The sequence below is a fragment of the Hippocampus guttulatus genome, chromosome 2, assembly GCF_054856545.1.
Source record: "Hippocampus guttulatus isolate MCC_2025c chromosome 2, RoL_Hgut_1.0, whole genome shotgun sequence".
NCBI classification, from domain to species: domain Eukaryota; kingdom Metazoa; phylum Chordata; class Actinopteri; order Syngnathiformes; family Syngnathidae; genus Hippocampus; species Hippocampus guttulatus.
Window position 1 is genome coordinate 32,552,164 of NC_141262.1, and position 12,862 is coordinate 32,565,025.

Genomic DNA, 12,862 nt, shown 5'->3' on the forward strand with positions numbered 1-12,862 from the left:
GATATCGGAGAAAATCCTAATCAGTCAAATTGAAAATAAAAAAATAAAATTAATTCATATTTTGCTGGTCTGGTATATTTGAAAGCGTACTTTCTTGTTACTGAATGGGTGAAGTGGATGCATGTTGGGTTGTTACAAAATACTGTACCACCGCAGTGTTTTTCTGCCCTCAAGTGGTCAAATGTAGATATCGGAGGTTCACAGTGACCGGATGTGACGTCAGGTCGTGACCTTCTATGGTTTCCGTGTGGCGTTTGACAGTGCGGGATTTGTCACATGGGTAATTACAACTGGAGTTTAAAAAAAACATGAAAATACTCGTCTTATGAAGAGTTTTGCCGTACAGGTGAATATTTTCTCATTTGAAATTATTATTGATCATTTCCTGAGGATGAGACCGCGCGGAGTTCTCGAGTCGTTCATTCATAATTTTGCTATGCTAGCGCGTGCTAACTCTGTTAGTAGAAGAGTGCGGACGTGACACATACACAGCTATGATGTTAAACATATTTTCCATCCATCCATCCATTATCCCAATCGCTTATTTTATTCTATGACAATTCTCGTGTGGGTAGCGAAACGAAACTAGAATGTATTGACTGTTAGGCGAGTGGACGAGGTATTGTACAGCTATTTACTCTCAAATCGGCCATTGGTTCCTCTTTAAATTTTTTTCAACCCACCTTCGGTTTCATCTCCGCAGTTTTTTTTTCCATACCAACTGGAGGGAACAATGGTCAAGTATTTCTGCTGCGCAGGTTTGCTGAAAAGTTCCTGGGACCAAGTTTGCGTTGCTTTCTGGCAACGATATCCAAACCCTTACAGGTGAGGTCAAAGAAAAGACTCCCCTCCAGCTCCATCATGTTTGTTGACCTAACTCAGTTTCCGTAAAATACGCTGAAAATGAAACGTAAAGGAAATGACAAAACAACTTCGGCTTTCTGGTTTATTTCCTTGGAAGGAATTGCTTCAATCCTCCTGATACAAGACAAGCTTTGAACAGTCCCCCATTAAACTTCCACTGAATTAAACACAAATATATTTTCTTAACATATGACGTGAACGTACTATGTGATCCATGATGAATAACATTTCAGATATTCCCCAATTAGGTCAAAATTCATGGCAGGACTGGTGCATGTCTGTTGCCAGCACTGTCTTTTCTCGTGTGAAGTTGTATATGTGAGGTAGTGAACCCTTTGCAACATGTTGGCATCTTGGAAACACATACAGTGGTTATATAAAGTCTACACACCCCAGTTTGAATAAATTAATGAAATGTCAAATGTTATATTTGAGTGAAACTTCTGTCGTGGTCAAGAAATTATTTTGTTTAGTGTGTTGTTTTTTTTAGTGTTTGTGGAATGGAATTATCAAGAATCAGTACTCTGTTTGGGTGTGTCCTCTAATGTAAGTACTTGTATTATTACTTGGCTTGACAAAAGAGGTATCTGTGCATTGGTACCATCCATCCATAGTCCCACGGGAACACACCACACTGCATTGGTTGCTAGCCAGCCACTGGTTATCTTGAATGCTTAACCCAAATAGTCTGATGAATGTAGTTGTACTTGTTTGCCTTTCAGTAACCATGTTCTGACTGAAGACATCATTTTCCGAGAGGTGACTCCAGGCAACTGCCTCATTTCCAGACGTCTATTGACCAAAACAAGCCGCGCTCCGCGCTGGATGGAGCGCTATCTTCCAAAGCACATGGCTAGCTGCGCGTACATCGTGGAGGACTCTGTTGTGGACCCACAGAAAAGATTGATGACCACACTGACGTGGAACATCAGCCACGCTCGTCTCATGGTATGACAGTTTATAAACTAGTTTTTTACAGTTTTTAATTTTTTTTATTTTTAGAGATTAATACAGTTAGGCAAAGATAATGACATTCAAAAAGCCCCACCCCCCAAAAACATTCAATACACATACATCAGGTTAAAAAGTAATGTAAAACATTGACATTTTCTGCCTGTAATTCACATCTTTATTGTGAGCACTTTATTAAGCATTAAGGGACCACAACATAAGTTATTTAATTCATTGTATATATAGTGCTGTCAAACGATTAAAATATTTAATCGTGATTAAAAACGCAACTGTCATAATTAACTCATAATAACTCAGAATTAATTGTGATTACTCACACATTTTTTATCATTTCTAAATTTCCTTTTGTATTTTTTTTGTCCTATTTTTTCCGTTTTAATGCTCTCATCAACATGGAATCATGGATCAGTTTTCTGTGTGCAAAATGCAAATATTTACTGAAACAACAATTTTGATTTTCAATTTTACATGAACATTTTTCACTTGGAGCAGTTATTCACACAAAATCTCTCACACAATATTACTGTCAACAACAGTGAAAAAAAATATTTTGTCACACAACAGCTGCTTTAACAGCTCTTTTTATGGACTGAAAACAGAGCAACATAACATTATAAAGTGCACATCTAAGGTAAACTGGGACTCAGCCTATAGTGAATTTAAGCCATGGTTGCATACTTCGTTTTTCTCAAGTTTGCTTTGAACACAGCAGTCAGGCTATGTTGATTCTGTTGGTTTTGTTGTCCGGTTTATTTATCGAGCAACGTAACATCCGCTGTGACGTGTTGCTGCATTAATCTTGCGATAACAATTTTTATCACGTTAAAATTGATTTAAATTAATGCCGATAATAACGCGCTAAACTGACAGCATATATATATATATCCATCCATTTTCCGAACCGCTTGATCCTCACTAGGGTCGCGGGGGGTGCTGGAGCCTATCCCAGCCGTCTCCGGGCAGTAGGCGGGGGACACCCTGAATCAGTTGCCAGCCAATCGCAGGGCACACAGAGACGAACAACCATCCACGCCCACACTCACACCTAGGGACAATTTAGAGCGTCCAGCCATGCATGCTTTTGGAATGTGGGAGGAAACCGGAGCACCCGTAGAAAACCCACGCAGGCCCGGGGAGAACATGCAAACTCCACACAGGGAGGCCGGAGCTGGAATCGAACCCGGTACCTCTGCACTGTGAAGCCGACATGCTAACCACTGGACTACCGGGCCGCTATATATGTGTGTGTGTGTGTGTGTGTGTGTGTGTGTGTGTGTGTGTGTGTGTGTATATATATATATATATATATATATATTTTTTAAATACACACACACACTTTTTTTTGTAATTAGCCAATTAATCGGTGATCAGTATTTGCCACATATAAACAGTAAAACTGACCCCCAAAAATCCATATTGGTCGGGCCCTATTTGTATGATAAGCATTGTCTTGCAACCAGACATACGGTGATCAGTATTTGCACAAATATAAAACAAACAAACCTTTTTCTTGAAGTTGGCATTATGTGGTGATGTGTGTCGAATTTTAAGGGGAAAAAAGTGTCATCCAATTACTAACAGCAAAATATGTCAAAGCTTTTGGGATACATTTCATGACAAATAAGGTTTTTTTTTTTTTATCACATGTAGGACACAGCCACGAGTTGTCAGAAATTGCTGCAGCTACTGTAAATTAGCCTCTTGGCAGGTTTCCTGACCAGTTTTCTTCATCAGCTTTGTTTCCAGATTTTTTTATGCCTACTGTAAATGACCTCATGTTCTCCATGCCTGTCCCTCTTTGCCACCAGTCTGTGAAAGAGCGTTGCGAATACAGAATTAATCCTGAGAATGGCACCTGGACGGAGATACATCGAGAGGCTTGGATCTCTTCCAATGTGTATGGACTCTCGAGGGCTGTTCAGGTCAGTAAGCACACAATACCAAGCTATAATAATTGACTCTAGCACATCGTGTGATGGTGTATGCCAAGAATTGAAAGACTAAAATGAAACCGTCTGCGCTGAGTTCATTGTTTACTTGTCTCTTTGCAGGAATTCGGAGTTGCAAGGTTTAAGAAGAGTGTTACCAAGACCATGAAGGGTTTTGAATACGTGCTGGCCAAAATGCAAGGTATAACACCCATTTAATGAGCTGCTCCACCTACTTGATTGTGATTCATTGAGGAAAGATAAAGAGAAAATATGTTCACAAAACACACTTTGTGCAGAACGCTTCAGTGAAGTGGTATTATTAGTGCTGAAGTCAAAATGTATTATGTGGAGTCCTCTTGGTCACTTGCCTGTCAGTGACAGTGTTGTTTTATCAGGGAGTGCATGTCAAACATTTGCACAAAGCTTGAGTTGTGTAACGGTGCTCCAAAGTGGGGCATTGTGATAAGAGGGATTTAAATCGTCCTTGTTGAGTACATTTTGACAACCTACTAACGGGTGCATCTCAGTAAACTAAAATGCCACAAAAAAGTTCATTTCAGCATTTTAATTTTAAAAGTGAAACTCATTTGACGGATCCATTCAACATATAAGAAAAGTACCTTGAAGAAGGTTGTTTTTTTTTCTTAATTTCTTTCTTAAGTCACTTTGGTTTTCTGTATTTTATTTATTTTTCAATTAGCTAAGCCACGGCCGCCACTCCCAATGCGCAGATAACACACAGTCCATCGGGCACCGTCATTCGGTTCAGGCCACCAATTTGGAACATCATCAAGTGTGGACATCATTCGTGAACGCTCCGACATGCACTTGACATGCACTTGTCATTCACATATCCGTCAGCATAAATGTATATTTAGAGTTACTGGGGCTGTTTATTCCCAATTGGGACGTAAATTATGTTTGCTTTTGATCTGTCTGTGCAGTCTAGTATCACTTGGTACAGCTGCAGGCCGGTGTTTGGTGACCACTGATATACAATATAAAAGTGTTCCTAGAAGAAGACAAAAACAGAGAATGCAAAATTCTTATATTCAACTGACGGAAAAATAATGTCATTTGTTGACTGAAATGGGGTCGTCACAGGTGCCCCCAATATGTTTGCGGCCCCCAGAAAGGCATCCCATTTTCTCCCCTGATCGACACTCCTCGGTGTTGGCACAGACCACCTTTCCAGTTGTAGCTGACCCACATGTTCCCAATGACAAATACAATGATATGGTGAATAACATTCCACCAATCGGGAAGGCCCTCCACTCTTCCCCAGATCAATGCCCCTGGTAAAGCTGATTGGAACTGATTAATAATGTACATTCTCTATTCTGAATTGTTTTTTGTGCAGGTGAAACACCGTCAAGGAGTTTGGCAGAAGCGGCAACAGAGCGTGCGAGAGAGACAGCGCTGGCAGCGAAAGAGAAAGCTAAAGGCTTGGCCTCACAGGCTCAGAAGAAGCAATACGTGTGATGATTCCTTTACCTCGGATATCGGGGACACTTTTCTTTAAACCTCCTCAGTGCAGGAATGCATTTTGTGAAAACTAACTCATCTGACTAGATGCCTCTGTGAGGAAACAACCCGCTGAAGTGCGAGTGGACAACGTGAAAGCCGGAGCAGAGCCTCTTCCAGCCAACTCGTACCTGCGTCACTCATCCTGATCATGTTCCCCTACATGCTGGCTCACAGGGGCTGTCATGTGACAGAAAACTGTTCCTTTCGCCTTCATGCAACTGTCGTGTTTGCGTTTACTCTTATGCAGCTTGCCTTCGTCAACATTTCAGAATTCACTGTTTGATGCAGATTTATCAGTTGGATTTTTACCTCGTTTGCCCCTTTTTTTTAACCGATTAAATTAGCTGGACAACAGATTCATTCTGCAAAACACTGATTGTAACAGTGGCTTAGTAATATAAAATTGAGCACTCAAAAGGAAAGTCATCCATAAAACCACAAATGAAGACTACAATGTGCTCAGAAAAATCAATAGAATATGCCCGTGACAATAAATGGACACCAAGTTTTACCCATGTGTTTTGTGTTGAATAAATAAAGCCAGACTCTTAAATATAGAAAATATTTATTAATAAAAAGCTTACACCATTACAAAACATTGCTACATGATATTACTGGGCGGAGGGAGTCTGAATGCATACATAAAACAGCAGTAAAAAGGTAATAAGGCATTTTGCATATCCAAAAGGTGAGGACGAAATGTGCCTTCGGTTATTAAATACAGAGCAAAATAATACATGTAGTACAGCAAAATCATTACCTAAAGTTGTTAATAGTGATCAAGAAGAACCATGGCTGTGCAAGAATCAATTTTCATCCACCAGGCATCAAAACTCTCACACGTCATAACAGAACTAGAGTGTGCAAATACACCAAATGAATCTCAGGCACAGTCACATAATTGTGCAAGAATGACCACCAAATCATTCTGTTGCCTGTGTTTTCACTTCCGATATACTCACAACTCTTAGAAGACAAGACAAGTGCAATGTGAGGATGCTTATGTGCAACAAAAGAAAACGTGAAACGACACTGTGTCACTAAAACATAGCAAAGATTAATGTTCAAGTGCAGGCCACACGTGGCCTTACTGAGATATATTGTAATGCTTAGCTTGATTTAAAATAAAAATGGGCAAATCTGTTTTAAGGCTGAAGTCAGTGTAGGCATATTGAAGTCAAGAAAAATCTCGATTACTTTTGTGGGGGATTTTTTTCCCTACAATGAATGTGTCTTCGTGGCTTTGGATATGTTTGACATAGCCATCCCAGCCCAGTGATGTAAACTGCTCTTCAGTGCAAACAGACACAGCTCATTCATAACCGAAATCATGATTACGCTTGTGGTGTAACATTCAAACAATATTGATAAACTGCCTCTGTTTAAAAAAAAGGGGGGTTTGTTCACTTGTGCAGTATCATTGTCCTCACCCTGCTCATTTTTGGAATGTTCTCTCCCCCTCCCCTCCACCATGATGACGATGAGAATGATAGTAGCTGCTGTCATAGCCAGGCTTTGTCCATAGTGGAGTAACAGTGATCGACAGCGCTGCATGCAATGTAAGGCTCTTCAGAGTCCATGCAGTCGAACACGATGCTCTCCACGTCCACCTCGACATCCTCTGAAAGGAGCAAAAACGGAAGTCGGCAAACAAGAAGGACATCAGATGCATCAACCATACATCCATTTTGGATACCTTCGATTCCCACCTTTGTAACCTAAGAGAGAGATCATCAGGCGCGCCATGGAAATTATACAGTGTGCGTGTGTATATTATACCTGTGTGTGTGTGTATATATATATATATATATATACTGTATATTTTTTTTTGCGGTGGGGGGGGGGGGGGGTGAGAGAGATTTTTTTGATACAGTGGAACCTGTATTTAACTGACCCCTGAACAAATGGATCCTGCATTCAATGAAAATAGTGTCTACTCAAGCCCATTCAAAGCCCCTTTGTATAGTACCTTACAAAGTCTGTTCGTTCCAGAACTGTCCAGAGTTCATCACAGTCCCAGTAAATGGTGCTAGGGTGCCATCAACAGACAGAGACTAGTCATGTTTCTGGCTTATACTGCTCTCTGGTCATAAATACATTTACAGGAGACTAAAAGCTGAGCCAATGTGGCAGCCATGCTGGCAGGGGCGAACGTCCCATCACACGTAATACAAGTTAAAAAGCATGGATGTTAACTTGGCTTCGCCATAGACACGCAGCTCAAAAGCAGCATGTTGGATCTACCTATTCATATCTATAGCTGTTGTTGACTGAGGTAAGGGATATTTAGCTTTTGGGTGAAATTTAAGGACGAGCCTAAAATGTATTCAAACCTTTACAGGTCACTGAATGTGACCTTCTCTAAGCTTACGAATGCTCATGTCCAACTGTTAAATGTTTCGGTACTTTTTGCACAAGTTGCTGTTCTCTTATGAGGAGCTGAGCGGCAAAATTCACAACAGGTGTTTGGTCTTTGAATCGACCGACAAATATCCAGGTTCAATTAGAGTTGGTGTTTAAACAGTCGTCCTCATCATGCTGTTCATATTTTGACATCATGAGACCAAGACGACACCTAACAATGGATCAACAGTACCTCATTGTGATGCTTCAAACAGGACGTTCTCAGATGCAAGTGGCCACTGAGCTTAGAGTGTCACATAGTGTCGTCAGCAGGTTGCAACAGAGATATCAAAAGACTCACAGAAAGATGTAGAAGTGGATGTTCTTTGGCCACATCCCATGCTGATGACTCCATGTTGAACAATGCTCTGAGAAACCGGATGATGAATGCCACTCAACTCCAGACATGTTTAAGGGAGGTGAGAGGCACTCAAGTGTCAGGTCAGACCATTCGAAACCATTTAGATCAGACGTCAAGGAGAGCGCTATGCATCAGCCACTGTTGTCACCAGATGAGCTTTTCGTGGTGGCGGTGTTACAATGTGTCAGGTGTGTCCAGTCGGTACAGAACTGCCCAACACTTTGTGAATGGTACAGTGACAAGTCCATACTACCTGAATAACATTATTCATCCAGTGATTGTGCCCCAACATTATTGTATCTGGCCCGTGGTGTTCATGCGACTCATTGAGGTCGCATCGCCAGGGAAAGGCGGTTGGAGACTGGTGTACCTCAAATGGAAAGGCCTGCACTTTCTCCTATTGAAAACCTGGGGGGTCAGCTGAGTTGTCATGTAGAGGCTCGAAACTGCATTCCAGAACCTCAATGATCTGAGGGCCGCCCTTCAAGGGCTGCCATGACTCAGCAGACATTAGGTCGACTTGCGAACAGCATGAGACGTCGTCGTCAAGGTGCAACTGATGCTCAAGGGCACATGGCGAGTTATTGAGACAATTTTTTTTGTTGTAGGGTACCCGCCATCATTGTTAACTTTTGTTTCCATTAATTGTTTGAGATGAAGAAATCACAAGTGCATCCTTCTACATAAATGCCCTACTTTCATGTGATATCACTGTTGCGTGACGTTTTTACATTTTCCATTAAATTCACCTGAAAGCCAAATATCCCTCACCTTTTGGCGAGTAGTGTATATGGTGTTAGCAGTGCCCCTAAATACTGTTCACCTCTGGGATGGCGATGCACACTTACGGTTGCATCTAATACAATTTCATATAAAATTTATTGCATGACTTTGCAAAACGCAGATGGCGTGGGCCATTATCGCAAAGGTGATATTTTTTCTATATCTCGTGCAGCCCAAACGGACCGTCGGCTTTTAGGGACAATGCCTTCCCCCAATTAGCTTGTTTAATCGAGGTTCCACTGTTTTTGCAAAATTGTGGTTGGTTGGCGTGCCACGAGTTATTCATTTATTTCTTACATTAGATGCCTTGGATAAATAAAGGCTATGCTGATGTCAGACTTCATGAATGGAGCCAGATTTTGAGCCGACAGATGTGTCCCAGACAAATGAAGTGACTCGTTGCTGATTTTGGATTATCTGTGTGGCATACTCAATGACTGGTGGTGGGGCATCTGGGACGCTTCACGACGACCACGAAAAAAGTCTGGCAAATGACAATGCGGTGTACAATATTTAAAAAGTGACGTGAACAAAAGAGGAAATATTGAAAAGCATATGTCGCATTCCAACTCATGCTACGTTTGCTAACTGTAAAAAGCTAGTAGCGAACTAGTAAATGTGGTGTCATGAAACAAATTCATTCAAATTCGATTCTTTTGGAGAGTAGAGAGTCCATACCGCCCTCTCCCCACCATCCAGGAACCCAAACGCTCATCTTTTTTTTTTCTTTCTTTCTGAACATAAAAACAATGCACAGGCACATCATGCCTCCGTCGACATGACTTTGACATGCTTCCCATGGACTGAATCTTGACAGTGGCGATTGTGGGCGGGGTCTGATCGGTTGACGTGTGTGACGTCTCAGCCGGCCCAAGACAGAGTGATATATATCTGGTAGTCTGTCCGGGCGACCGTCGTGAATGACAAAAATAGTCTTGTTGTAAATTAAGATAACAAAAGATATTGATTTTCACTTGTGCAGCCTTTGTTTCAGCCCATAGTGGGCAAAATATGTGTGGATGAAATCTTAATGGTTATTGCCGCGAGATAAAACTCACCTCTGTCCGAGTCCGACCTCTCCGACGACATGGTGGAGCCCTGGCTGTCATTCCTCATGCGCTCAGCACCTCGCTGCAGCTGCTCCAGACGCACCTGAAGCTCCCTCTGCTCCCAGCGCAGATGGCCCTTCAACTGCTCTGCGCGCTCATCCTGCTCCTGCAGCTTCTGTCATGAAAAATGCACAAGGTCAGTGGAGTTGTGAGCAGAAGTTAAGGGACAACTGTGAAGGCCAACTATAGAAGGGAAGTTGTCATTTGTCTCTGACAACTGAAATGGACTAGAGCGTGTTCTGCCTTAAAAATGATCATGTTTATTTTTGATAAACACTATAAGATGTATTCATTTAATGTGTTTACAATATGGTTGTAGTTTGCGGAGGTGGATGGACAACTTTCACTGTGTCGCACCAATATTTTAACTCTCTCATATGTAGTTAAAAACATAAAACTGAAATATTATAAAACACTGTCAGTAGGCAGAAAAAAGCCCCAAAAAAATGTAGCATGAAAATGTGAGCATTTTGAAAAATTTAAAGCACGCATGGGAAGTCCAACTTCAAAGACCCACCATACACAACATTATGACCACTTCCACAAAACAATGACATCCAACCAAGCCGAAAGACACGGTAGTTTCGCCACGCTTCTTGCCTGAAAGCTAATTTTATTAAGGTGGGGGGGGGGGGGGGCAGACAAAAAAAACAACAGTTGTCCTTAGTTTAGCCTTAGATTATAATTTATTGTTTGTGTGGTTATTACTTTCTTACCTTGATGTGCAGCTGGGCTCGCCTAAGCAGGTTGAGTGTGGTGTTCCTCATCGAGTCCGATGACAGAGGAACTTGCTTCTTGAGCTGCTCCAGGCACTGCCTCAGTTGTGCTCGTCTACAAAGCAAAGCAACAATATGTATGACTGCAAGTCATTCAAATGTGGCTCATTTTTCCAAACACAACCACATTAGTCACCTGTTTTTCTCTAGCTCGTTGTGCACGAACCTGCATTTGTAGCGTGAAAAAGGAATGTTAATTAAAACAAACGACAGTCATGAGTGCCACACTATACCCGAATAAGCACACCACACCCTCTTGTCAGCTGTGTGAGTTATGTAATGCATTCACCTATTGCCACAAGCAGATAGCTTCTTGCTCTTCTGTTTGCTTCTCTTATCAGGCCGAGTCAAACTGGGAGGCAGAAGTGAAGCATAGCCATGTTCCGCCTCTGAAAAAAAAAAATCACAAATACATCAAACTCACTCCATTCTACTGCCACCCAACTCCTAAACTGCTGACGAGAGTAAAAGAGTCTTCAAAAAGCGTCTGACTATGATTCTACTGCGAAACATCCATCCGTCCATTTTCCAATCCGCCGATCCTCATGGGGGTCGCGCACGTGCTGGAGGCAACCCAGCTGTAGGCGGGGTACACCCTAAACTGGTTGCCAGCCATTCGCAGGGCACACATCGACGTACAGCCATTCGCACTCATAGTCACACCGAGGGAATATTCAGAGTGTTCCATTAACCTATGGTGCATCTTTTTGCAATACCCGCAGAAAACCCAGGCAGGCACAGGGAGAACATGCAAACTCCACACAGTAAGGCTGAACCGTGCACCTCTGCACTGTGAGGCTGACGTGCTAATCAGTCGACCACCGTGCCACCCTACTGCTGAAAAATCCTGCTGAAATTGCATCATACCTTGCACAATATACTTTTGCATGAGTTGTACGGTTGCCATGGGGGTTTCCTTTACTTTCAATCTTACCTAGGGCCTGACCGATATGGACTTTTTTAGGCTGGTGCCAATATTTGCCAATATTTTACATTTATGTTTGATTCATGTTGCACTTTTTTGATCAAATCGTAGGTTGTATGAAAAATATTTTATAACGAGGAAAGAATACGTAAACATGGTAACATGCAAACTCCACAAAGGAAGGCCGAGATTCGAACCACAAACCTCAAGACTGATGAAAACGTGTTAGCCACTAGTGCACTACACAGACGTATTTTTCCAACCATCATAGATGTGATACAACCAACAATTAATTGCATTTCACAACCAATGTATTTTATCGTCTAAAATAGACGAAAATGCATCAAGCACCGAGCCTGCCACCGGCATCAGCTGTGTTTGATTTTGGCGCCATCACCCGCCCCAAAATGTCCACTGTCGTAAAGGCTAACATTGGAAATCGCTCACGTCAAAATTGCCTGAAACGCGAACAAAACACTGTCAATGAATTAAACAGCACCAAACATTTCATTGGACCTGTTCATTCGCCGTTAAAATCGCGGAAAGCCGCACGGCTTCATTTTGAAAGTGGAGAAGATTGGCGCCTTTTAGTACAATGATGTGAGTGATATGTAGGTCACTGAGTCAAATGGAGAGCTCGTCCAAAATAGCTGATCGTGCATATCGATCAATTCGCATGCCATTTCTCGTCTCATCGCTTCCACGGGATGTTTGCACACCAGAGTTGCACTCGCTTAGCAGTTCGTTTTGTTGTTTTGACGATGCGCAACTTCGCCGCGTATGCTGACGTTTGTTGTGCATAAATAGACACTTACCTCGCTCTCTCCTCTCCAAAAACTCAGCAGCACGAAGAAGCACCTGGATGTTGCAAATGGACCCTTCCATTCTGTTTTTTTTTTTTTTTTCAAAATAACAAGCTAAATTAGTCAGTAGCCAAGAACGGGTGGAACACTTGCGGTCTAACTGAGTGTGCAACGTCCTCAATCCAGTGACTGAGCCCCACAGTGGTGCTGCCTTCAAGGTTAATTCTAAACTCGGAAATCTCATATTTTACAAACAAAAAATACCCGTATTGGTTAAATATTTTTAATAAATAACTACATAAATGTAACTTGTTAGCTTTTTGTATTTAATTTGCACACACATAGGCCTATTTCCTAAAGTTTTAGTGAAAAAAGACGCGTTCGTCCTCTTCTGTGAACATTAAGTCC

At 41.8% G+C, this 12,862-nt stretch overlaps 2 protein-coding genes across 2 annotated transcripts; one reads left to right on the forward strand and one right to left on the reverse strand.

The window, feature by feature from the left end:
• The first annotated feature begins 221 nt into the window (after positions 1 to 221).
• Positions 222 to 5,805, forward strand: prelid1a (PRELI domain containing 1a). Its single transcript, XM_086105742.1, has 6 exons — positions 222 to 346; positions 704 to 825; positions 1,587 to 1,812; positions 3,645 to 3,758; positions 3,888 to 3,966; positions 5,128 to 5,805. Exons 1-6 carry the CDS (start codon positions 326 to 328, stop codon positions 5,247 to 5,249), a joined length of 684 nt encoding a protein of 227 aa, XP_085961868.1. The 5' UTR covers positions 222 to 325; the 3' UTR covers positions 5,250 to 5,805.
• Positions 5,806 to 5,842: 37 nt separating this feature from the next.
• Positions 5,843 to 12,628, reverse strand: mxd3 (MAX dimerization protein 3). Its single transcript, XM_086105743.1, has 6 exons — positions 12,467 to 12,628; positions 11,016 to 11,115; positions 10,863 to 10,892; positions 10,667 to 10,781; positions 9,900 to 10,065; positions 5,843 to 6,915 (listed from the first exon to the last, which is right to left on the reverse strand). Exons 1-6 carry the CDS (start codon positions 12,534 to 12,536, stop codon positions 6,797 to 6,799), a joined length of 600 nt encoding a protein of 199 aa, XP_085961869.1. The 5' UTR covers positions 12,537 to 12,628; the 3' UTR covers positions 5,843 to 6,796.
• Positions 12,629 to 12,862: the final 234 nt, after the last annotated feature.

Excerpts from the sequence above, each read along its gene's own strand:
- prelid1a (XM_086105742.1), top strand. The coding sequence starts at position 326 with ATGAAGAGTTTTGCCGTACAG. Across the intron at positions 826-1,586 it reads CGATATCCAAACCCTTACAG|TAACCATGTTCTGACTGAAG; the intron begins GTGAGGTCAAAG and ends TTTGCCTTTCAG. Across the intron at positions 1,813-3,644 it reads TCAGCCACGCTCGTCTCATG|TCTGTGAAAGAGCGTTGCGA; the intron begins GTATGACAGTTT and ends CTTTGCCACCAG.
- mxd3 (XM_086105743.1), bottom strand. The coding sequence starts at position 12,536 with ATGGAAGGGTCCATTTGCAACATCCAGGTGCTTCTTCGTGCTGCTGAG. Across the intron at positions 10,893-11,015 it reads CTATCTGCTTGTGGCAATAG|GTTCGTGCACAACGAGCTAG; the intron begins GTGAATGCATTA and ends CTACAAATGCAG. Across the intron at positions 6,916-9,899 it reads GAGGTCGGACTCGGACAGAG|AGGATGTCGAGGTGGACGTG; the intron begins GTGAGTTTTATC and ends TGCTCCTTTCAG.